Consider the following 26,094-nt stretch of genomic DNA (forward strand, 5'->3'; position numbering starts at 1 on the left):
TTGCAGAGCAATCTATGTTCAGAAGACAAAGCTGTGTTTGAGTGCAGGGGCATGGATGAGATGACCTCAAGCACCCTCCTTGTGGGTGGCATGTGTATGCATTCCAATTTCATCTTTGAGTAGGTTTAAGCCTGTTTCCACATGTCCTCTCCTGCCAGTCAGAGCCTTTCTAAGGAAGGTCAAGGTGAAAGGTGGGGAGGGCAGTAGGCCTGTCAGGGCCTGGGCCCACTTCCTCCTTTTTGGGCAGGGAAAGCAGACAAAAGTGGACAATAGACCAGAGAGGGTGTGTCCAGCAGAGAAGGAGAGAGGAGCGTGAGGAGCTGGTCTGGGGGGCAGTAGATCTTGGAAGATTCCTTTGATCCCCCTTATCTCTGGAGGGCAAGCTTTCTTTTTTGGCCTGAAGGACCTTTTGTTGCAGCATTTCCTGGAACCCCCCAAAGTAAACACAGCCAAGTCTCTGTTCTTACAGCTCCACTGTGCTATGTCGGCTTTTCCCAGCAGAGAGAGGGGCAGGCGGGTCAACACTCAGAGGTCAACACCATTCATTAGAATGCTGACAAGAAGGAAGGGCCCACATTACAATGTGTCGGCACCCAGCCCGAGAGACAATGATGATAGCCACAATATGCTTAACCATGATCATAATTATCATCAGCTGCACAAACGGGTTTCTAAGTGCTGTTTAGACGCATGTAACAATGAAAACAAAAACCCTGTGAATGCTCCCTCCACAGAGGTAGAAGCTACAATTATCAGTAGGTCTACTGAGTTGAGACCTGGAGCCTGGCATGCAGGACTTAGGCACCATTCACCAGGGAGAAGGGAAAACTATACTCATTGGTATGGAGGGAGCAGGGGAGAGAGGTTGGTTAAGGCTGGGCTGGCTTTTAGCTGCAGTGGAAGGCTGGTGATAATGTGACATGAAGTATCTGGTAATAGCTTTGTGCATCCTGGGGATGGAGGCAGCAAGGCAAAAACTCACACGGAGAAAATCTGGTTCCTTTCAATTGAGGACAGGCATGAGCTGCCCACCCAGCTTGATGGAAGAGGCCTGTTGAAGGAGGCAGTAATGACCACCTCTCATTTCCAGCTGAGGGAAAGGAGTGGGGGGGGGGAGGGGGTGGGGAGCGGCGGTGGAGGAATTTGACCGCAAGGGTGACTTGGAGCATCACAAATACTTTTTCCCTGTGAGGAGGGAGAGAATAAGAGAAACTTGAAATTAGGGGACATCATTGATTCGTCTTCCCTAGGGTTTATTACTGTAAGCTGGGGTGCTTTTAGCTGAGCCAGCACTTTATTTATAGGGAAATTCAATTCCCCCTTCCTCCCACTACAAATGGAAACTCCGCCCATTAGGTGTCCTTCCAACCTCTCAACTTCCCCCTTCCCCTCGAAGTTGGGGAGGGGAGTTCGGGCCAAGAGGCCCCTTCTTCCCACAGTTGAGGACCGTTATGTAATCTGGATTGTGAAATACAGGAAAGGCCCGTTCTCCATGCCCCGGGGCTAACTGCTCCGTGGGGGCCCCCCTCATGGGAAGCCCTCCCCCCAACAGCCCGCCCCCCGAATAATGCAGTAGAGCTCTGGGCGTGGAGTTTTTGGGGATGCTATTCCTGTTTCCCTGGCCTCCCAGGGAGCTATGGGGTCCTAGGGCGCCCGGGGGCCGTGGGGAAGTCAAGGGGTCATGCCATTTCGTCTGAGCGCGCAGCGCTGGGCACCACCTGTTGCGGAGCGTGGCGGGGCGGGGTTGGGGGAACAAGGCTCACCTGTGCGAGGGCCAGGCCAAGGGCTAGTGCCCCGCGAGAAGCTGAACCCAGGTCCGGACACCCGCCCGCGCCTCGGGCTTCCGCCGGGTCAGCTGACTATTTATTGCGGAACTGCGCGCCGGGCTGTGCCGCTCGTTGCTGCCGCGCTCCGTGTTCTGTGCCTGCGCTCAGCGCCGCGCGTTTGCCCGGTCGCCATGGCCGGGCTCGTGGTCAGTGGAACTCAAGTAAGTTCGCCAGGGACGAGCCCTGCCCTCGCTTGGGGCAACGGGCTTGGGGAGGGAGTGCTGGGGCATGGGGCCACCCGAGGTTAGAATAAGGGCTCCTGGTCCCACCACAGGGGGCTGCGTCTGCAGTTGGGGACTCTTTCACGTGTCTAGGCCTGCCCTAGTTTGATGAGGACAGGTCCCATTTGGGGCTTGGCACACCCCCTGGCTGTGGGGGAAGCAAGGGAAGGTAGCCCAGGTCTCCTCCACCTCCTTCTGTCTCTAGTGCTCATTGCTGGGGCCAGCAGGGATGATTTCTCCATCAGAGAAGCTGGCAGTGCCCACAGCTGATGGTACTTTTTGGGGCTGATAAAAAGTGTTAATTTCTTTCATAATCAGAAGAAAATTACTTTGGCCAAAGAACACTTTAATGTAATCGTCTTCATACTAATGAAATTGTAAACTCCAAATTTCAGGTGTTTTTTGTTTTGTTTTTTGAATGCACCCGGGATGGTGAAAGTACCCAGGGACCACCAAAGACGTGGAAATCATAATGTATTCGTGCAGGCGCCAGGTTTGGGGGCTCCCTTCCAAACTGCCTCCGGATCCTAAACATAGACCCCTTATTCAAGGCAGGTAGAAGGCTAAAGTTCTCCAGTTTTATTTCAGCACCTGATTTCTTTTTTTAGTTCTATATTATATAGTTGGCATTCCATGTTACATTAGTTTCAGGTGTACAACATAGTGATTCTACAATTCTGTACTTTATACTTTGCTCACCACTAGTGTGGTTACCATCTGTCCCCATATGACCTTATTCCAGTATTATTAGCTATATTCCCTGTGCTGTACTTTTCATCCCTGTGACTTATTTTATAGTTGGCAGTTTGTATTTCTTAATCCCCTTTGCCTGTTTTTGCCTCTCCTCCTCCCCCCTCTCTGGCAACAACCAGTTTTCTGTATTTGAGTCCACTTTTGTTTTTTGTTTGTTTTTTAGATTCCACATGTAAGCGAAATCATTGTATTTGTCTTTCTCGGACTGACTTCGCTTAGCATAATACCCTGTAGGTCCACCCATGTCACAAATGGCGAGATCTCATTCAGCACCTGAATTCCTGTACAGGTGTCTGTGAGGAATGACAACATTCTTTTCAACTCTGGGTGACAGACACCTAGCCTCACTTGCTTTCAGCGCTGTAGTGAAGCCTCAGGTGTTCTTAGTCATTGCTGGAGGGATGCTGGGCCCAGGTGCCTTTTACCTTCTGGAAAAGCCAGGTCTGTCTTTTTTAACCTCTCATTAAGCCTGCCCTCTTCCCACCTTTCCTTGCACACCCTAGAGAAATAGTTCTGAGGTTTTGAAGCTCTCCCCTTGGATTGCCTAAGGCAGGTAGTGTCAGGCACAGTTAGATATTGAGATTACTTTGGGCAGATGTTTTCCTCTTCTCAGAGTTTGGAAGTGAGAAGGCCAGTGAGGTACCAGCCTGTGGGAAAGGTTGAAAGTGGCGGGTCTTATTTATCAGGGAAAAGGGGCTTTTGGGAGTTAACATGCCTGCCTAGAGGGAGGAGCTGGAGGAGAAGGCCTCTTCCCGAGAATATCTCCCCCCACCTCCTCCCCCACTGCCCCACTGTAGGTCTCTGCATTTCAGACCCAGCGTTCTTTGGGTATAGCTTCTTCCAGCTTCATGGAGGACTTGACAGTAGGGCTAAGAACTTTCCTGTGCCTCCTTCTCTCTTCCCTCGTTTCCCTGACTTGATTTCTTTTCCCCCGTGCACCTCTTGCTTTTAGCCCACTCCAAACTGCTCAAAGGTAATCACTGGCCTGTGTGAGGCATTTTGGGCCCTAGGGGACTGTTCTAAACAGATGGAGCTGCCTGGTAAAGACCAGAGAAGGCAGGCTGGAAAAAATACTCCTGGGGTGTTAGTCCCCCTTGTCCTAAAACACCTAGGCCAGTGGATTTGAGTGGCAACCCTGGGGTTTAGGGTCTTAGCATTCTGCCCCTTCTAGTTGCTAATGACGACCATAGCAAGATATAGTTCCTGAAGTGTATGTCACATGGTACTTCTCAAAATTTGGTAGAGCCACCTTAAGGGGGGGTGGGGAACCTTCCCATGAACTCACTGTTGATAGTTTCTATTGCAGTGTTGCTTAAATACACAAACCTAAAGCCAGATAGAACCTTTTCTAAGTTGATAGAGACCTATCCCCCAAATAGATGGTTTAAGTGCAAAGACATAAGAACACCATGATGCCACTAAAACAATTAAATGAGATGGATGATGCTGTTTTGCTGAAATGAGGTCTCCTCTGCTTTCAGCCCACTGTGGGCTCACTGCTGTTGCCCTGGGTTTTGGGAGTTGCATGGGCCTATAAATAGCCCTCCCTCCACTCCTTTCTGTGAAGTCTTTTGATTCAACACAAATCTGACCTCATTTATGTCAACGTTAAGTCTTCAATTGTCTTTTTCCACTAGTTTAAGATGAAGTAGGGGCCTCGATAAAATTGTATATACAAATGCAAACTTGGAATTTGGGCACACGATTTCAGTGCCCAAGAGACCAGGGAATAACCAATCCCTTTCTTAGGGATATTGGTCCGATTCCACTATTTATCAAGTGGCCACTAGGTGCTGAGGACAGTGCTGTGTACTTTAAATATGTTATCTTCTCTCATTGCTATAAGTAAGTTGAGGATAATATGTGACTATTTCATGAGGATTGACTAGGTAACAGGTGGTAGGCATCTAATAAATGTAAGCTCCATTATTTACACTTCTGGATGCAGTTAATGTTAGACTAGTTTACAGAGGAGGAAACAAACTCCCTGGGATTGTGACCCATCCAGGATAACACAGCTAGTAAGTAGCGGCACAGGGTCTGTTTCCACTCTGACAGTTGTCAGTACTGCAAATTTAAAATTGAGGATCTCCCACCCCTGACTAGGGTCAGGCATCATAAAATAAGTGTCTCTCAGTCTACTAAGAAACCTACCATCCACAGAAATGGCCAGACTGTCCTAACTGCAAGGAGAAACCTAGTCTCCTACAGTCTGGTAACTCCCGGTGGCTTCTGGTCGGAGGGCATGAGTATGTGTATGTGTGGGGGATTTTGCACAGACCTCTTCCTTTGCCTCTCTGGTATTCCTCCTTGTAGGGTTCTTGATAGGTTTTCATGTCCCTGGTAATGGTGTCCCTTTATTACCATTTCATGTAGGGTGGAAGTCTTGGGATACAGGTGCTATAAGATAGGCAGATGAAAAGTACAAAACTTTGTTCTTCAGTTGAGTCTAAATCAAAGTAATTGACTAAATGAAATGGCCCTTGATCTGGATGTGCTCTTGCTTCTGTGGCATTGGGGTCTATTAATCTCCATTTCCCTTCTCTTCTTCAAGAAACAAACTGTATTTGGTCTGGCTCTTCTGGCCTTGTTTCTTCCATTAGGTGGTCTGATGCTCCAAGAAGCTTCTTGACATCCTGAGACCTAAGGTCTTCAACTCGGAAGCACTTCTTAAACATGTTTGTCTTCTCATTGGGAGTGTTGGTTGCAGTGCCTGGCAGTGGCTGCTTGCTGCTTTAAGCCTTTTCCAGATGATTTGGACCCTTAAATGTGGTCAGCTTAACTCCCATCTCTAAATGCTCCAGTTTACTGTGTAGGGGTGGGGGGGCAGTGGTGGTGGTGCTGGGTTCAAGCATGCAGATGGCTTATCAAGTTGGTTTTCATACTACATTTTGGAGACTTGATCACTGTGGAACAAGTTGTGCGTTAGTTTTCCTGGGATGTCATGTGAGAAAACAAGCTGATGAAAGTCTTGTTAGGCATGTAAGTGGTGTGCATGCTTCATGGTGATAGCTCTCCTTGGTGTTTGTGTTGCCTCTGAAAGGGAATCCTATAGAAGAAAAAGGGGGAGGGGCGCCTGGGTGGCTCGGTCGGTTAAGCGTCCGACTTCGGCTCAGGTCATGATCTCATGGTCCGTGGGTTCGAGCCCCGCGTCGGGCTTTGTGCTGACAGCTCAGAGCCTGGAGCCTGTTTCAGATTCTGTGTCTCCCTCTCTCTCTGCCCCTCCCCTGTTCATGCTCTGTCTCTCTCCAAAATAAATAAACGTTAAAAAATTAAAAAAAAGGGGGAGCAAATATCCCCCTGTCTATGTTCTGACTCTGTTCTGGGGCTTTAGCCATGCTATCCTGAGGTAGTTTGCAACCTTTCAGCTAGGAAGTTGCGTTTTTGAAGCCCAAACCTGCTGATAGATGCAGCACTAGCATTTATTGATGAAGAAAATCCATACCCACACGTGGAGTTGTAAGAACTCCATGGCACTCAAATTGGAAGTACCTATTCCTGGTGCAGGACTTCCTCTAGGCTTTATCATTAAGAAGCTATATAACACTGGGCATGGTGCTGAAGTCTCCCTTTCCTTGTAAAAAAACATGATGGGTTTTGAGAAACTGGGTCTCTACCATATTTAGGCCTTGGTGAGTCTATAGGGACAAAGCTCAGTTTCTACATCTAAATCTCCACTTCTATGCCACTTATACAGATTATTTAAGATCTTTGTGATATGAGATGGTAGTGCATGATGGGGTGAAAAGGATGGGTTTTCTGGTGAGTACCTCAGGCCTGCAGGGTCACTGCGGTGTTCTGATACAGAAACTGCTGCTGATCAAGTGGGTATCCAGAGGGAAATTGAAGTCCATAGGCTGACTGAGGCCTTATATCCCCAGTCTCTTCTTGCTGTATGATTTCCATCTCTGCTTGGAAGCAGAACTTTGTTCCACAAGAAGTTCTGAGGAAAGACTGGTCCCCTGTAGAAAGGGGAGATTGCTAGATTGAACCTAGAGACCTTTATTTTTTAGCCTTTATCTTCTTGAGTCCAAATTATCTTATTGGAGTCAGCTGTTTTTCTGTCCTTTCTCCCCCACTTTCTCTTCTCCAGATATGAAGTCCCCAGGGGAGTGAACACAAGATACTGTATTGCCAGCAGTTTGCCACCATTGGATAGGATAGGGTTGAGGGAGGACTTGAGAAATTGGGGGTGTTAGGGTGCAGTGTGATTTTTTTTTTTTTTTTTTTTTTTAATTAGGTCGAGTCCTAATGAAAGTGGTGTTTCTGTAGTTCTAGGATGGAATGCTAGTAATCCTCAATGTTCATCCTAATATCTAGAATTCGATGTGGCCACCATATTCCTATTCTCCATTAGGAAGCATAACCCCCTGGGGAATCTTACTCATTCCAAGACATTCTTACCTGTATGTATAGGAGGATATGCATTTGTAGGGAGAAAGGGTCAAGACTGTAGTCCATGTGATAGGGTTGAATTTGTACCTCGTCATTGGAGGTAGGGAGCCCTTTAGGGAAGTCTCCTATATTTTGATCCATTAGCCAACTCTCACCCATGGGTTTGTTTTATGGGTTTTGGGATTAGTACACTGTGGTTGGATTGGCATCTACCTCTAAAAAGTGGGTTTCAAAAACCTAGTGGTTGGAGCAGTGAGCAAGCCCTCTGACCTTGCCACAATCAGAAGTTCTGGCATCAAATTGCAGTTCAGCTTCTTAATATTTGGGCACACACTAGGTGGTTGATGGTGATGATATAAGAGAAGGCCTAAGGGGAATTGCTCTGCAGCCCTATTGGGGTTGGTTGCAGAAGGATCCCTGGAGGAGAGAGGCTTGGAAGCTGTGGCCACTGTTGTCCTGTCACCTTCAAGTCAACTTTGTTCAGAGTGTGGGGGATATTTTATACACCGTGGTGTAAGATGGGATTGGTGATCTGGGGAGGTTTTCTTGTCCAACCCTGTTTGTTCCAGCGCCCTGCAGATTGAATGCTGGTGAGTGCATCTGCTCTGTCTTTTATGAGGTAATGTGCATAACAGAGTATTTGAGGGAGGGGGGGATGGAGAGGAGAGCCAGAGGGGCAGCTGTTGGAAAGGCCTCTGAGCAAGAAGCTGATTGCTGTGATTATATCAACGTGTTCTGATGTGGGAGCCTTTTTGGACACCTGAATCCAGCCAATTTTAGTTCAGTTTCTGTTGTGCTGGGATTAGTCTCCATCATGCTAAGTGTACCAGGAAAGGCGAGCTATTGGCAGAGTCCCTGAAGCCCCCAAAGCCGATTTGATCAGGAAAAGGACACAAATGTGGCCTTCTTGTGTGTGAGGGGCGTGTGTTTAAAGTTGCGGAAGCAATCTTGGGATCAATGACTCAGGGTTGGGAGCAGCTGGGCGATTTCCGTTTGCCACATTGTTTCTGTTCCATTTAATTTCCAGGTGTCCTACATAGGCCAGGACTGCAGAGAAATTCCAGAGCACCTCGGCAGGGACTGTGGACATTTTGCAAAAAGGCTTGATCTGAGTTTTAACCTTCTGAGGTATGTACCCTTCACAAGATACAGACCAGGCCGGGGAGGCCCAGTCCCCTTGGTAACAGCCTGCAGGTAAAAGTTCCCATCCAGCTCTGCATAGGGTGTGGGGCTCTGAGATGTGTGGAATCCAACCCCAAAAGTGTGACTATGCTTCAGATGATTCTTTGGTTAGCCTCTTTGTGCCACTGAAAAAGCTGTGTGTGGACATCCTCCACCTCACCTGAGGTCCTACAAGAGGACCGTCATTGTGTCCCTTTGTTCTTTTCCTTTCTCACTGATACCATGTAGACGAGTTAAAATACTCTTGGGGAAGGAATGGGATGGAATCAGTAAGAGCATTTTGGGGTGCCCCATCTCCTGAAGATTTGCCAAATCACAGGTAGGGTGTATATATGCGTGCTTCTTTTTTTCTTTTTAAATGAATTGGAACCTCAAATATTTGTGATTTCTCCCCGATGACATTCAATCCCAGATGGAATTACTACTCCCAGAGTAATTCAAACACTGATGGCATGGGACAGGAGGGAGGGGAACTCTAACAACTGCTTCAGTCTTGGCAAAAACTAAGTGTGATCTTCTATATTATTCCATTGGAAAATGCAGATGGTTCCTTGATTTCTTCATAGAAGTTTACCACTTGGGACTGGTTTAGGGGCTTGGAAGAGAAGCGAGAGGAACTTGGAAAGCAGATATCAGGGAAATGAATAAATGAGCAGGGTTCAGGATGGTGGCTTTTCCTAATGAGCTGGTTCCATGCCGGATTTTTCTCATAAGTGTCCCCTTGAGAACTGTGCTGTCCTCTGAATGGAACAGACTGTTGTGGGGTGGAAGACGAGAGGGGACTCGGGCACTTTCATGCTTCCATGCTCTGGAGTCTTTCTCTCCCAGACTTTGAGTCCAGACACTTGGAACTGAGAATTTGAGAGAAGATGGATAAAACTCAGGTAATTAAGGCACCAGCGGGTTGAGGGGACTTTGAGCCAACAGAGCCTTTTGGGCTGGTACTCCCAGAGATGCACTGTCTTCAGGGAAGGGGCATCCAGGGTGTTAAGAAGAACGTGGACACTGTGTACATGCTCTCCCTGACTCCCAAAGGGTTTGTGTGCTTCTGGGAAGATGGGGAAACTGAAAAGTCACAAACTAACATGTAGTGATGAGAGGGTGCCAAAGAAAAAAAAAAAACTGACTAAAGATATTTAAGGATGATTTTTGGTCCCAGTACCCAAGGAGAAGACAAAGTACACAGCCTGGACATGTGTGCACCTTAAAAAGTTCCCCATTGCAGACTCTGGGAAAGCATTTCTTTGGGCATTGGAGGGACTTCTTTCTGTGTGACTGGCTTCTAGAGGCTTGGGGTGTTGTGGCTCTGGCCACTGCCACCTTGCTGGTGGGAGCCTGGATGTGGGTTGGAGGAGGCTGTGCCCCACGAGGGAGCATGTCAGCAGGGACAGGTCATGGGACTGTGCTGTCAGGTCTAAGGAAACAGAGCTGTCTTTGTCAAACTCGGAGGCCCTGCCTTGCCTCCCTTTGGCAGAGAAGAGGCTGGACCCTGGGAGTGGTAGTTGTGTGTGTGTGTGTGTGTGTGTGTGTGTGTGTGTGTGTGTGTGTGTGTTGAGCAGGGTCAGCAGTGAGAAGGGGCTCTGAGGGTCTGGATTTATAAGGATTTGTAGGAAATGACATAGAGGCAGGGTAATCCAGTGAGAGGAAGTTTGGTAAAAAACGATTTGGAAGAAGGGGAGTTGTGAATTTGATTCTCCTTTGTTGAGAAAATTTCTGTTGAGGTGCTATCCCATTTGGTCAGGAGCCTATACTTGGCAGATGGTCAGTGCCATACTGGGTTATAACTGGATTGGGGCAGGGATGAGCAATGAGGGGTGAGGTCTAAGTTTCAGGAAGAGTTTATGTGAGGACTTGGTTAAGCTGGGGGGACTTAGAGACTAGAATAGAGAAAAGCAGTCCTGATTTAATGTGGAGGTGTTGGAGCTGGATCCTCTTTTCTTGTTTACACAAGGGCGGGTGGGTTAGGGGATGGGACACTACCTTCTCTTGGGTGTTGGAGGAAGATGTGAGCTTATTCAAGCACTGGTCTCTATCTCTGTCTTCATCTGGATCAAAATAAAATATTTTAGATTCTTAATTTTTAAGTGTATTTATTAAGAGACAGTCTAAACCGGGAGGGGGGCAGAAAGAGAACAAATGAACCCCAAGCAGACTCTGTGCTATTAGCATAGAGCCTGATGTGGGGCTTGAGCTCAGGAAACCATGAGATCATGACCTGATGTGAAACCACGAGTCAAAGGCTTAACCGAGTGAGCTACCCAGGCACCCCAGATTCTTGGCTAATTCTTAAAGTGGAGGAGGGGAGAGAAAAGGGGAAGGGAAAAAGAAAGATGATGATAAACTTCTAAATAGGTATATAACAGAGGACCCAAAGCCCACCAGGCTGTAGGGCTCATCATATCCAAATGAAATAACGTGAGTCCCCATCACATTCTGTAGAAAGTTTCTCCCTAGCCCTGCCTTGCTGTTTGCATGGGATCTGGGGAGCGTACTACCTGGTCAGTTTGCCCACACCTGGATTCACAATCACTCTCTGCTCTGTTGTCTGCTGTTTTACCTCTTGGCAGTCTATTCAAGATACTGCCCCCTCTCAAGACATTCCCTTCATTTCTCCCAAGCCCAACACAGCATTACTATGTGTAATATAGTAGTACTTTTACTACCAGTTCAAGGTATACTGGGGGGAGGTAGGTAGTATTATAGCACATGGCAGGAGACAAGCTTGGGCTAGCATTGTTCCTGGAAAGCTTTTAGGTGCTCTGTTGCCAGAGTTTTTCCCTGGTTGCAGCTCTCCTTCAGGTCAGGCTTCTTGCAGGTGACCAGGTGCCTATCCCAGCCTGTTTATCACTTTTCCATGTCACTTACCCTCTTCCTAGAGCTGCCCTCAGAAACCCACAATTCTTTTTGCTTTGTTATATACAGAAAAATTATTGTCCTGTTCTTTAAAGAACATCTCTGCAGGCTTCACTCCCACCCCCCATCCAGATAATCCTATTACAGTATTGCCTTAAACAGCAATAACCCTAATACAAATTTTGCTACACCATAGGTCCCCAAATCAGCTGTAGTCCGTTTGTATTTTAGGCTATAGTTTGTTTTTAGGCAAGGAATTCTATTCATTTTCTTAATAGTTAATGTAGGCATGTGGCATAGGGTTTAGAAGGAGCAAACATAAAAACGGGGGTGGGGGTGGTGGGGGGGGTGGTGGTGGAATTCTTCACATGTAGTTACTTTAGCCTCCCAGTTCTCCTCTGCCCTGCTGTTTTTGATTTGGTCCCAGGGTTGTGGAATCTAGCCCTGTGCTGGGTGTGGAGCCTGCTTGAGATTCTCTGCTTCTTCCTCTGCCCCTCTCCCCCTGGCTTGTGTTCTTTCTCTAAAACAGAATAAAATAAAAACATGGTCAGTATAGGCATGTTAAACTCAGGTATGAGGAAATGCTCTTTCTTTCAAATCCCTGATAATCTTAGGACTGGAAATCACCATTGCTGATGTTTTATTGTCTTCCAATCTTATTTATTTTTTTTAGAGAGATTTTTGAACTTTCTTTTTTTCTTTTTTTTTTTCAATATATGAAGTTTATTGTCAAATTGGTTTCCATACAACACCCAGTGCTCATCCTGAAAGGTGCCCTCCTCAATACCCTCCCCTCCCTCCCACCCCCCATCAACCCTCAGTTTGTTCTCAGTTTTTAACAGTCTCTTATGCTTTTGTCTTCCAATCTTATAATGCCAAATGTTTAAAAATGTTGGTGGTGTTTACCTTGTGTTGGAAGCATTTTCCTATCAATACTGCATTAGTTTTTAAAGGCTTATTTCTTAGTGTTGGACATTTAGATTGTTTCCAGATTCTTACTATTAAAAATATCTCTATTCTTGTAGCACTCATGAATAGGTCTCTGACTAATTTCTTGGGACAAACTCCTAGAGACAGAATTGTCAGAGGGCTTTGACAAAGATGTCAGACTGCCCTTGAGAGGTTATACCAATTTCTGCTACGAAGACTATTTGAATACCTATTATCCCAAACTTTTCCTTGAGCTTGTTGTTGAGGTTTTCAGATTGTATTTTTAGATCAATAAGGAGATCCTATGCTTTAGTCAGTGCTGGTTCCTTGATCTGCTCAAGGCAAAGATCTCTTGTTAATGAGTTGTTTCAGGTTTAGTTTCCCCTTTTCCCTGATGGGGAAAGGCTTGAGTTATCTCTGGTACTCATCCCACTCCCTGCAAGGGCCCTGAGTAGTTTGAGTGGGTTGCTCGCTGAGCTTGTTGAACACAGTGGGCAGAGCAGGGCTCGCATGGCAAATGGTGATAAATACACCTATGTCATTCTGGTAATAAAATTGAGGGGGTTTAATTGATGTATGGCAACAGGAATCTTAGGTTTTAAAAATTGTTTGTACTTGTGTCTTATTTAGCATCACTCTGATAAATGCACTCAATGGGAGAATTGCTTAGGAGAAAATGTCTCAGGTGGGAGATTGCTTGTTGCTTCCCTGACTTTGACCAGGATAAAAGTGAAAGACTGGGGAGTTGGGGAAGCTCCAGTACCGAAATGGTGGCTCTGTGCTCCCCATCTCCACCAAGGCAGTGAGGTGGACTCTCCACGGCACACTGTAAGGGATTCGAGGACAGGCACACAACCGTTTCTGTGTCTGTTATGAACTGCTAGATTAAACTAGATCTGGTAACTTGATGCTAAATTGGGAAAAATGGGCAGTGGAAATTAAAAAGAACCAACGCTTTGTGGTTCCACCACCCTGGCTTGAAATCCTCCTCTCGAATTACTTACCAGTTGTTTAACTGCCCTTAGGCTAATTGCAAAAATCCTGAGTGTGTAACTGTGTAAAGTGCCTAACAAATTACCTGGCACATAGTAGGTCTTCAATAAGCATAGCTACAGTTAGAACTAAAACGTGTTGGTGGGGAGGCTGAAAGCCTAGGCTTAACCCTCCACAGGGCCATCTCACTCTGTAGTCATTGGGATTATTATTTAAAAAAAATTTTTTTTTTTTAACATTTATTCATTTTTGAAAGGCGGTGCGAATGGGGAGGGGCAGAAAGAGGGAGACACAGAAACAGCTCAGAGCCTGGAGCCTGCTTCTATCAGCACAGAGCCCGATGCGGGGCTCGAACTCACGGAGTGCGAGATCATGACCTGAGCCAAAGTCAGCCACTTAACCGACTGAGCCACCCAGGAGCCTTGTAATTGGGATTCTTAATGGACATTCAGGATTTCTTCTCCTTTAGTACATGGTATGTTTACACATCTCTGCATCCTTTGGTGTGACCAATGGGCAGAAATGCGAAAAGCTAGTGTGCAGTTTGTCAATTATTCCCCTACCTGCTGTAATCAGTCTTAGGTTCTGACTGTAAATGAGCAAAACCCTTTGCCGATCCATGTTGGACACAAACTTTAAATGAGAACTAAATCTGTTTGAGTTTAGGGTATTTCTGGGGTGCCAGGGTGGCTCAGTTGGTTAATCCTCTGACTTTGGCTCAGCTCGTGATCTCCTAGTTTCGTGAGTTCAAGCCCTGCATTGGGCTCTGTGCTAACAGCTTGGAACCTGCTTCAGATTCTGTCTCCCTCTCTGCCCCTCCCCTGCTTGTGTTCTCTTTCTCTTAAAAAAATAAACATTAAAAAAGTTCAGGGTTTTTCTTGTTTGTTTCTTCAGAGAGAGAGAGAGACTGCGCACGTGCGCACGTGAACGGGGGAGGGGCAGAGAGAGGGAGGAGCAGAATCCAAAGCAGGCTCCAGGCTCTGAGCTGTCAGCACAGAGCCGACATGGGGCTTGAACTCATGAGCCGTGAGATCATGACCTGAACTGAAGTTGGACACTTAACTGACTGAGCCACCCAGGCGCCCCTAGGGTGTTGATGCAGTGTAACCTAGCCTATCCTAACCAGTATACTTAAGTTCTCCAGCTGTCCTGGACATCTCCTAGCTTCAACCCAGTCCTCTCCTATGTATTTTTCATCTTTGCCAGCCAGGAGCATCCCTTTGTTCATATCAGGTGGGAATGGGTAAAAGCTAATTCCCCACTCAGGCTCTCAGGAGAACAGTTCAAAGGGTATGCTCTGTTGGCATGGATCTTTATCAAATCTTTTCTTTGCAGTCAGGGACCTTGTTCATACTTGTTTTTTAAAACCCAAATGTAGTGGTCTTGCTTGGAGAGTATGCCAATAGTGAAGTGAAGGTAGCAACAGAGTTGTCAGGAAACCTTGAGGGGAAGAGATGATGGTAGAAAAGATAGACTTTAGAAAGCTACGCTGTTACTGAATTTTCCAAATAGTTGTAGGTCAGTGATGAATTCCAATGAGGCATGGGTCTTTGCATGTTGGAATAAGTGTTGTTTATAAGCTGGGGAACGTGGTGAAAAGCATCTTTTTTTCTACCAAGAGAATCAGTGGCCATTCTCATGTCTCCAGCTACCAATAGAACATAAAACCAAAAGGTGAAGTGCAGAATGACTTGGCAGGTAACGATTAACGTCCCAGTAGCAAGACTTTAATTTCCTGTATTTACACTTTCTCAAGTGACCTCCATGACAGTAGCACCACCAAAAACAGCTTAAAGGGAGGAGGGAAGATCCCTGAGAGAGCAAGTTTCAGGCCCCTGTGAGTGAGGTTTAAATGACACCACCCTCTTCCTCCTCCAAGAATGTCCTGACTTGCTGGATTTTTAGCCTTTGGCCAGAGAAAATGGGTTTTGAGCCACTGTGGGTAAGACTGGGCTGGGAAAGTGGTGGGAGGTTGGAGAGAGTGGTCTAAGGGGCTATAATGAGGTTCAGCTTTTTCATAGATGATGGCCCCTCTAACTTACAGTATGATTATGAAAGCACTTCCTAAAAGAGTGTCCCCATATTTCCTACTGTGTTTGCCTCTTGGATAAGAAGTTCCTAGATTTTCTAGTACTGCCTTCTTATTTCTCTTGTCATCCATTTTACTCCATCAGAATCTTGGGTTTAATTCTCCTTTCTTCATAAAGTTTCTCTCCCTGAGCTTTTTTTTTTTTTTTTAATGAATTTTTTTCTTTTATTTTTGACAAAGCATGAGCAGGGGAGGGTCAGAGAGGGAGACACAGAATCTGAAGCAGGCTCCAGGCTCCAAGCTGTCAGCACAGAGCCCAATGCAGGGCTCGAACTCATGAAACTGAGATCAAGACCTGAGCCGAAGTCCGATGCTCAGCCAACTGAGCACCCAGGTGCCCCTCTCCCTGGGCTTTTTGAACTTGGGCCTCACTGCTCTACCTTCTCCCTTGGCCCTTCTCTCTATCCTGAGGACATCACTGTGCATGTGGACAAGGCTGCCTTCCATGTTGTCAGGGTGGCAGTTGGAAGCAGTGGTGATTTGGGGGAAGAGGGTGGAGATTGGCAAGCTTAACCCTTTCAGACTCTGTGGTTGAGAACTTGAAGAGCCAGTGAGTACAAAGTTCTGTCACAATGATGGAAGTAGGGGCTCTACAAGCATTTAGCCAGTGAAGCCAGAGATGTTTTGCAGGACCTAGGACTGCTTTGGACGAAGAGTACTTCTTCCCTTATGCCAACTATGCTTTGTTGAGAAAGACCTCAGTCCTGTCCCAGATGGGCTGCAGAGTGGCCCTCTTGAGCCTCACAATACAGTAGCCTTGCAAATAAGTACTGAGAGGTAGCTGGCTTCATTCTCCAAAGGAGTCCAGGGACAAGTGTCAAACAAGTGACATGAGTTGTGTTTATTAACTTAATAATAACCAATATTACTACATGCCACAGCTGAGCAGGACACTTAAAGTGTTATCTATCTCATTCAGTCTTTGCAAAGTGTTTTACAGTGTGACTGTTAATACCCACATTTTACAGATGAAGCAACTGAGACCCAGATGGGGAAGAAATGGGCCCCAGACTACCCCTGTTAATAAATGGGAGAACAGGGATTAAATGGCCTCCAGGGGGTTGACTTTAGCTTTACAGTTACTCCAAACTGCTTCTTAAGGTAGAACTTGTTGCTTTTTTGGGTGTGAGAAGATGGGTGGCTGTTTCCAAGCCTATATTTCCTTGCAGAGGGAGAAGGTTTATTTTTCCTCTTAAATCCTGAGTAGTCTGTGGAAGCCACCATCATGGGGTCACAGTGGATCCTCCAGTTTGGAGACCCTTGTAGGCTTTGAGTTCTGTCTGTTGTATTTTCTCTCCTGTTTCCCAAAACCCTGATTCGGAAACTTTTGGGTTTGCAAGACCTTGTGAGACCTGGGCTGGCTTAAAGGTGGGGACTTCCCAGGGAACTCACTTTCTTACTGCCCTCTGAGCTGTGAGATGCAGGTCACGGTCATGGGGAAAAGTGGCTTAGCAATTGCTGTGTCTCAGATTGTTCTATGTCCCAGCCTTGGTGTGGGGACCCTGCGACCTATTACTGCATGTGTGAGTTTTGAGTTTGGAGAGAGAAAAAGGGTGTGTGTGTGTGTGTGTGTGTGTGTGTGTGTGTGTGTGTGTGTGTGTGTACACTTGCACATGTATTGACTTGCATACACACACCCACCATCTGAAAACCCTCTTTCTTCCGGTCTCCTCAGGGACTGCAGTGGTGGGGATTTCAGCTGTGCTCTGCTCCTTGATGATGAAAGTGGAGTGATAATGCTTTTTGCTTGGTGTCTGTGTTTAATTGCAGGACTATAATAACTACAAATTCTCCCTGGCCAAGACTTTTCTAATAAAAGGTCTCTTCTCTCCCAGCTGCTTTCCCTTTCTTTTCACACCCCCACCCCCATCACTGCCACAGCACAAGGTCACTTAGGGCTTTAAATGAGGGAGAGAGACATGTTCGGGTTTCGTGTGTGTGTGTGTGTGTGTGTGTGTGTGTGTGTGTGTGTGTGTAAAGACACCTCCTCCTCCAGACCCATCATTATGGAGATCAGCTATGTGCCCCGCACCTTTGCACCACCTCCCCTAAGCTCCTCTGAGTTTATACAGAACCCAATTTTCAGTCTCCTGGGTGTCTGCTTTTTCTCTGGTTCTGAAGAAATAAGACGGGTAGAGGAGGGAAGACCAACAAAAGAGGTTTAAAAAAAAAAACCCAAACCATTCGTGAGATAAAGCAAGACTTATTAAAAACAATTGGAGGGGAAAGAGAGGGGGTGTTAACCCCCACATGCCCCATTTTCTGCAGCTGGAGAAGTGTTTTAAGAAAATGCACCATTGTTGAAACTTTTTTTTTTTCCTTGATGGATTTATTTATAAGGTAGAGAAATATTTTCCCCGTAATTGGGTAACTCTTAATAGTAGCAATTGCATATTTATCAGTGTGAGGGGCTGTTATTAATGTAACTGTCAGGCCCAAACACATTTCTGCATTAAATCCATTTAGTATGTGCATTATTCGGGCTCGAATGTCACCGGGACATCAAAGCCCCGTAGGCATGGAGAGCTCAGTGCCCTGCTGTGGCTGCCGAACAGGCCCTTGATCAATAAATGTAACATGTTAATGCAGAGCAAATAGAATAAAAGATTTCTTTGACAAGACATGAAAAATCACCTTGTGGCAGCTGGCATGTGATGCCGTTTCTGGGGAGACACTAGCAAAGTTGATCTGACAAGTAAAGAGGAGAGATGATGGTTGTAAGGTGCTTTTGTTTCAAACTTCTTTCTTGACCTGTCAGGTTTTGAAGGCGCCTCAATGGCTCTTTTTTGTCATGTGAAAATTGTAGTCTTAGGTAGTTATGAAGCAGTTATCTCTTCTCAAATTGTGAATGCTGCTGTTTAATTGATTCACTTAGCATTTGAAACTGTCACGCATTAATAATTGCGAAATCCTGTAGATACTGCTCTAGTGTGTCATGCTTAAATGTGTAGTTATCAGAAAATTAATATCCTTAATGAACCGGTGCTTTCAAACTAACATTGCATGAAATCTCTTTTGCCCTTTGATTTGCTGAAGCCACATCCGCCAGTTTGCAGAGAATCACCTCTCGACAGTTTGCTTTCTTGATGCCCGACAAATGCCAGCTTTGCTGTGGGTACATCGCATGCTCAATGACAATAAATATAGTAATTATACTGGAGTTGGTAATTAACATAATTGTAGTCAATTACGACAAATACAGTGCAGAGCTAAGTAAATGAGAGGGGAGAAATTAGCAAGCTAATTGATTTATCTTTACTTGGCTTTCTATTACAACTGGCAGGGCTGTTTTTCTTGGGGGGGGGGGTCGGGGAGAGCAGGGGAGAAAATACCCACAAGGATTGTTTACAAGTAACTGATTTTGTTTTGAAGTTGCTTTGTCTTTTGACTTATGCGTCACCCCCCCCACTCTGCTAAGAGGAGGAAAAAGGGAAGAAAAAGAATTTAAATGCCAAGGGAACATTTTTGTTAATTTCACAACATCAAGCTGAATGCAACATCAAGCTGAATGCAACAGCTAACCCGAGACAGGATTTAGCTTTCACTAAGGCTTGTTAGTTTTTTCTTCCCAGCTTTTGCTCTGGTAAAAGAAAGTTTCAGTGTGTGTGTGTGTGTGTGTGTGTGTGTGTGTGCGCGCGCGCGCGCATGTGCGTGTGTGTTCACTCCTTCGTTCTAAGCATCTATTAGTAAGGTGGTGCTTTGCCGAATAGTACATTTGGGGGTTATATATGCATGTTAATTTGCTCAAGTTTGTGCTGCTGGCTTGGCGCAAGAATCGGGCATATTTTACTTGGTTCAGCCCCACTTGGTCTTGTTATGCCTCTTCCCCTTAGTACCCGGGGAAGAAATGGAGGAAAGGAGTGGCCAGTGTTGGAGATGGAGGGGGAGGGGCTCCAGTGAGGACCCCTTGCCCCCTTTCCCTTCTTTGCCACACTACAGGGTTCCCTAGGGCCCTGGGCTATCACACTCCTGAGGCTGCCTGGAGAGTTTTTGTTGGAGCCTCTGTGTGCATTGGTTTTGAGCTGGTCTCTGTGCTGCTTGGAGCCTTGGTTAATGATGTTTATGGTGTCCCTGTTCTTTGTTCACCCCTTTAGTGTGACTGCTGTTGAAGCCACTCGGGGAGAATATGTGTGTGTGTGTGTGTGTGTGTGTGTGTTTGGAGGTTCAGGGTCGCATCACAGCCCGTTTTTTTCTCACAACTTTGAGAGACAGGATTTCTTTTTCCTTGTCTCTTGACACACGATGGGGGCAAGTGACCAGAGCCTTTTTTATGGTTGGAGTGCTTAAAATCTTCCCCTGGTGTTACCCAAGGTTAAAATTTAGTGCTTTCAGGACATGACCGTTCACGTATCTGGCATCATTTCTCAAACTTCCCAATCCTCCCAGGGTAGTCCCCTGAAAATTTAGCAGTTTAGCAAGGAACAATTAGTTTAAAAGACTTTTATCTGGCTCTTAAGACTCCACTGGCTACATTTCTAATCTGACATGAAGGGAGATCGAGGCAGCAGTTCTACTTCCACATAGATGGTGCACAGAATCCTGCAGGACCTCAGATAGAATGCGGTTCCTCAGAAATATTAAAATGTCTGTATTTTGGAACAACAGGACATACTTGGACATGGCTTAGTGTGGTCATTCTTCATGTGTACCTCCTCTGGAAACAAAATTGGCATGAAATATTTATATACAAGGAATCATTTAAAGTTTGCAGGCATAATGGCCTTTCTGATGAAGTCTCAAATTATTGTGCTAAAAATGTGTGGATCTGAGGGGAAAAGACCCTCCTCGTAGGAGAGGGGAAGATGGTACCTGGAACTCTAGCTTGAGTTTGATACGGGTCATGGAGATACCAAATGATTCACAGGTGTAGCTTTGTTTCCCAAAAAAAAGATGGATTCTCTATATTGTATACCTTCGGTGAGGGCGTTCTGCTGTGAGTGCCTGGAAGAGGCCGAGAGAGGGGAGAGACAGAGAATGTGTGAAGAAAAGCACTTGTGCTGTTGACCACTGTCAGAATGTGGCATCTGTAGTAGTTTTGTCACTGTAATGTCCAGTCAGCTGATGGTTTTTATGCTGTTTATTTTCCTGAGTAGTGCTCAGATGTGGAGCAGATGTGAGTGGGGAAGAACTTCAGATGATGGCAGAGGAAGCCTCTCTTCACTTTTAATATTGTACAATAAAAGCTAACCTAATTGGAGCTAGTTTTGTTTCTGTACTACCAAAGAAATGATAAGACAGGGGATAATTTAGATGCATTCTTTTCAAATACGATGCTGTTTGCAAAGGCACCATTTCCCCAAGACTCTGTTCTGTTTCACGGAGACTGAGACCCTTCTAGATGTTTAAATATGTGTGTTTTGAGCTGCTTTGTTTCTTAGAAATTCTAGTGACTTCTCTTGTTTGGCAGCAGCTTTGTGGATTGAACCCACTAAAATGCACTGTGGGCTTGGTGGAGCAGAAAGTAAGAGGGGATGGAGTTAAGAGCTTTTGCTGTGTGTCCACTTTGAGAACCTGGAGTAGTGGGCATTTGCTCACTTGTGTGTCAGTCTTTGAAGGGGGTACACTAGAATTGCCTGGTGGGATGTTGATTTCAGGGACTTTTCAGAATGGATTCCCTGTCCTCTGAGTCCATCAGGGTTCACACCTCATAGGAGCAGTGGGTGATGAGGACCCTGAGGATGAACCTGGGTGGGTAGAAGGTCTCTATCTGTGCTGACAGTTGAGTTGCAGGTCTGTCTTGGTAGGCTCCTAGGAATTCTTTCCAAATGCCTAAGTCAGACTAACCTCACAGATAGCCAAGCATCCTTCCAGGTGGAATTAGATAAAACAAACAAATATCTTGAATTCTGTTCTTGGAGGCAGGGCTCTGGTAGGACTACTCAGCCTGATAATGACTCCCAAGGTCCTTTTGTAAGTGTCTTGCCTCTAGGAGTACTGCATTTATTTCACCCTGTGACGTGAAGCCCTAGAAGAATGACTGTAGGGGTAAATTTAACCATATAGTCAAAGGTTTTTCTTCCTCTTTAGCTGATGAGTGGAAGTCAGGCCTGGAGTGACTTATGTTTTAGAGGATGCCAGTGGGGTTACAATGTTCTTTCTAGCTGCCATGTATAACTGGTCCCTCCAGGGATGCATCACTCGGGAAAGTGGTCTTCAAGGTCTTTTAATGGCCTCGACCATTAACAGCCATGACCGTAGATTATCATTCAGCTAAGTGGAGGTGGGGACTGCTCAGAAAAGCACGGTTCCCCCAGAAATGTTCAGAGTTGTCCTCAAGGGCTAGAGGGCTTGGATCATTGTAGGTCTCTGTTTGTTTTAGATAGGTAAATATTCAGTGCATGCTGAGTTTCCCAGCACCTAGAACTTACAGATGTGATGTTTCCCCTAAAAACCTCACTCACATGCTCAATGAGGAGATAAGGCTAATACAGATTAAATTATTAGAACTATGCAAGACCACTGTTAAATCTAACCAGAGGACTCTGAGAACTTACTAGTTCTATTGGGGAGTGTACTCTGTTTACTGTCTGGAAAACTTGTTCTCTTTGAGTTAGCTGCTGTGGGGAGCCACATGTGGAGAGAAAGGGTCCAACGGTGATTTGACCCAGGTGAGCCCTGAGGTGGCTCTCAGGGCTCCCTAGATAGCCACAGGACAACTCCAATTTAGTGTCAAAAGTGTACTATTGACTCTCATGCTCAAGGAAGTTTCAGGAGGGAGGACTTAGTCAAAGGAAACTGGAGGTGGGACTTGGGCCACACCTTGAAGAAAGAGCAGAGTTTGCCACACTGGGTTGATTTCTGGGCAGGGTAAATAGCTCACACAATGTCAGCAGCACGTTGGAATCAGGCTTGTCCTGAGTAGAGATGGTGAGACTCTGGTCTCTCTGCCCTCAGTAGTTGGTGAGAGTCGAGAAGGAGGGAAATGGGAGAGGATGGTAAGCTCCCTCCCATGCATGCAGACATAATCCTTGCACAGAATGGGGGTGGTTCTGAGACCTGGGAGCTCAATGGGGAGGGAAACTGACCAGGCCAGAAGCTTTGGGGAGAGGCCCATTAAGTAAGGACTTGGGGGAGGTATGGGTTCTCCCCCTTGGACCTTCCTACTGGAGTGATAGGCATGTGGCAAAGACAAGCCAGCTCCAGCTGGTGGAGGGCAGCCAATTCCCAGGCTAAGCAGGGCCTGAGTGCTGGCCCTGACACACATACGTGGCAATTACACTGTTAGAAGGGTCACAGTTAATGCAATTCTTCGATGACTCCTGCTACTAACATGCTGTGCCGCTTAGCACCCAGCAAGGCCCTGTAGGCTGGCCCTGGGCTTATTCAGAAGGGGAGGAACCAAAAACTTAATCTCCTCTTTGAGAAATTACACTTTTTATCCTTGTCTCATGCCACGGTGTTTCTGCAGGGCTGGCACCTAGGGGTGCATCCCCTCCCCAACTTGTACTTCACTGGTTTCTGTGAATGCCTTGGGGCCTTTGCAGCAGCTCTGCCTCCCATTGGAATAGAAACTTCTCCAGGATGGGATAACAGCTTTTATTTATTTATTTATTTATTTATTTATTTATTTATTTATTTATTTATTTATTTTTCCCAGGAGGGCCCAAGGCAGAGTTAGGCACATGATAGGTGCCCCCTCTACTGGAAGATCTTATCTAATTTGGCAATTTCTTACTTGCCAAAATGGATGTTTAAAAGCATGTTCACATTTCTTTAAAAGAGGTACCAGTAATGGCAACTACAATTTGTCCACCCATTTACCCTAGATGTTTTAAGTCCTTATAGCAAGCTAGGTGTTCATCAGGGTTTGAAGACTGGAATGAAAGTGGATGGAGGGGGAAGGGACTCTGCCAAGGGCAGCTACCTGGTCAGTGGGGAGCCAAGACCCCATCCTCAAAACTTATTTGCTTAACTCCTTCCTATACCTTATTGTATTCCATGTGTTTTCCCAATCCTAATTCATTGTTGTCCTCTTTATCTGGTAAACTGGTGTAGGTTGGTAACTAAATGGTAGAGAAGAGGAAACTGTCTTTCAGGCCCATGAAAAGGGAACAGTCACTGTCCCCCTCCCCAACGCTGTTGCTGTTTGGTGTTCTTCTGAAACTTCTATCTGCCCTCCTCATCTTTAAGGGGAGATGATAAAAAAACAAACATAAACCATGAATGTTTACATCAAATATTAGTGTTCTGGAAGTCTGTAGAAAATTAGGCTGCATTAACTTCTATTGTCCTGTTCCTTTAGGAAGGTGAACAACGAAAATCCAAGAAACTCCCTCTTGGTCAAATAAGAGGCCTCTTGGGTGGGGCCTCACTAGAGGTTTTTCATCCACCTCAGGTAGTGTGTGTGAGTCCCACTGCTGCTGTTTTGTGTCAGGACGGCCATTTAGGAGGTATGAGTCTGTTCACTGGCCGGTCTGGATTGCACAAGAAGTAGATTATTTGAACGCAATTGACTTGTCAATTGCTAAGTACCATGTAACTAGAAGTATTTTTTTTCTCCAGTTTTACTGAGATGTAATTGACACAACACTAGTCCAAGGTATACTACAGAACGACTTAATACACGTACAGGTTGCACAATGATTATCCCAGTAGGTGTAGTTAACATAAAATGAATTATTGTCATTATATGTATTTGGTCTTGTAAATGAGCAACCAAACTGTTGTTAGTTTGAAGCTCAGTCATTGTTGGAGACCACAAAGTCAGGAGTTCTGGCTGATGTCTGCTCTGGTGCAAAACCAATGAGCATGAGACCGGATACTTGACTTTAGTCTTCACCCCATAACAAATTGGCTCTGAGATATTGAGCCAAGTCATCTAATCTGTGTTATTTTCCAAATGGGGATAAGGGACTCCTCCATCAAGGTTATGCAGATCAAATGAAATACTAAATATAAGAGTTTGGTTCCAAAAGAAAACTCCTATTAGTGTTTACTTTTTGATTCTTGTTGACAATTAGCTTCAGGATTACTTGGCTTGGGGTCATGTGGCATTCATTGCCTGTGACTTGTATTGAAATCAAGAGGGAGATCATAGTCCTACAGTGTTTCCTTGCAAGAAGCATGGGACTGTTTTCTACAGCTATAAGTTTCTCTTTTTTTTTTTTTTTTTTTTTTTTGCCCTTGCCACAAGTAGGATTTTCTAGAATTTCTGATTGACACTGAATTGAATGGTTCTGTTGTAACTAACAGGGTCTGTGTTAGCTTTTTAAAAAAAGGTCTTGTTAGAGCCTCTTCCCAGAAGATAACTATAAACATCACATTTAAGCAGTGTGTAGGGAAGTAGAATATGGCTATTTGAAATTGGCTTACTATTAAAGGAAAAATGTGGGGTACAAACTGGTCAGATGACAGAAAAGGTGAGGAAATAAACATGGGCCAGAAAATCTAGGGTGACACTGCTCTAGATTTTAATAGTGAAGAAATTTCTATGGATTGTATGAAAGCTTTCATCTGTTGGCTCTGTGAACTGTTGTATTGGTGCCATGCTGAGGCCTCCCCTCCTCCTGCATATACCAAGGAGTGATGATCATGTAACATGGACTAACAGTGCTGTAGGTCTCTCTCATCAAACCCTTCCAAACCCTTTTTACAGATGAAGAAACTGAGACCTAGATTGAGAGGTACTATGCCCAGTATCACACAGTACATGTTGAAATCTGGTACTCGCTTGGATCCTGCTTCTCCTAATGCTCCACTCCTCATCATGATACCCTAACCCTGTTCTTCATAGAATCACATGCTGTTAGAGGAACCTTAAAGGCAGGTTGGTTTAATCTAGTAGTTATTTTAAGTATTGTCTATACCCAGTGTGGGGCTCGAACTCAGGGCCCCAAGATCAAAAGTCTCTTGCTCTTCTGACAGCCATCCAGGCTGCCCCAGTGTAGTGGTTTTCAAAGTGATTTTTCTAGTGGCAGAATCCTTGTCAAACAATTTTATATAGAAAGACCATTATGGGATAAGTGTGGTCTTATTTTTTGAAGTGAGTCAGCAAAAGCAATGAAGCTGTTGAGATGAATGCTGGGTTCTTGATAGCAAGGTTGGAGACCCGTGCAGTTTGCTTCAGGTCCTGGTGTTCAGATGATGGTAGGTTTGGCTTTGTGCAATACCTAAATGCTATCTCAGTTAAATAGTTGCAAATGGTGAGGTTCCCCTCGCCCTCTTAAAGTTTCATCTTGCAAATATCAGCATATTTTTTAGACAATTTTAAGAAGAGACTTTGAGATCTGCACAAAAGGAGTTAATCTGTCAGCATAAGATAATAGGCCGTTGCTCTCTAGTGTGTTGAAATTGGGTATCTAACATGTTTGAGAGTGCATACTGTGCTTAAATTATAGTTTTAAAAAATGGCTAAAGTAATTTAAATGTTAAATTCAAATTAGTCACTTGAAGAATCTCAGACGCCCCTTGCAATACTCTGGGGTTCTGTGCAACAGTTTGAAAAACACTGGCTTAATACTTTATTTTAACAAAGGAAATTGAAGCCTAGAAAGTACACATGGTTGAGGTGGTGCTAGGGAACAGGAAATTGTGCCAAAGAAATGTTGACTTTTTAAAATTAGTTTTTCAAGCTTTGCTGTTTCTTTTTTTGAGTTAGAAAGTAATACCTACTCATTTCAAACGTTTCTAAAAACACATGAAAAATAGACAAAACCATGATCTTCGTGCTAAACAATAGACCACTATTCTACTTAGAATATGTGTAACTTGTTACAAAATTGTGTTCAGGCTGTGTATACAGTCTTGTACCCACGTTTTTTTTTCTTAATGTTCTATCATGTCCAGTTTTCTTGGATAATGTGGTCTTTGATCGCATGATTTTTTTTTTTTTTTTCCATGGATGCAGGGTAAT

The 26,094-nt window shown here is 45.2% G+C and overlaps 1 protein-coding gene across 5 annotated transcripts in view; it reads left to right on the forward strand.

The window, feature by feature from the left end:
* The first annotated feature begins 1,332 nt into the window (after positions 1–1,332).
* Positions 1,333–26,094, forward strand: part of LRMDA (leucine rich melanocyte differentiation associated) — a 1,033,502-nt gene continuing 1,008,740 nt past the window's right edge. The window contains exons 1-2 of one of the 5 annotated variants that reach the window (XM_058698401.1): positions 1,333–1,987; positions 8,223–8,323. In XM_058698401.1, coding sequence (XP_058554384.1) covers positions 1,682–1,987; positions 8,223–8,323 — 407 coding nt within the window. In that variant the 5' untranslated portion in view covers positions 1,333–1,681. Of the gene's footprint in view, positions 1,988–8,220; positions 8,324–26,094 lie in introns of those variants that run through there. The other 4 variants (XM_058698402.1, XM_058698400.1, XM_058698407.1 and 1 more) reach the window with 4 other exon arrangements.

Source organism: Neofelis nebulosa, chromosome 13 (assembly GCF_028018385.1).
Source record: "Neofelis nebulosa isolate mNeoNeb1 chromosome 13, mNeoNeb1.pri, whole genome shotgun sequence".
In the NCBI taxonomy this organism is placed as follows: domain Eukaryota; kingdom Metazoa; phylum Chordata; class Mammalia; order Carnivora; family Felidae; genus Neofelis; species Neofelis nebulosa.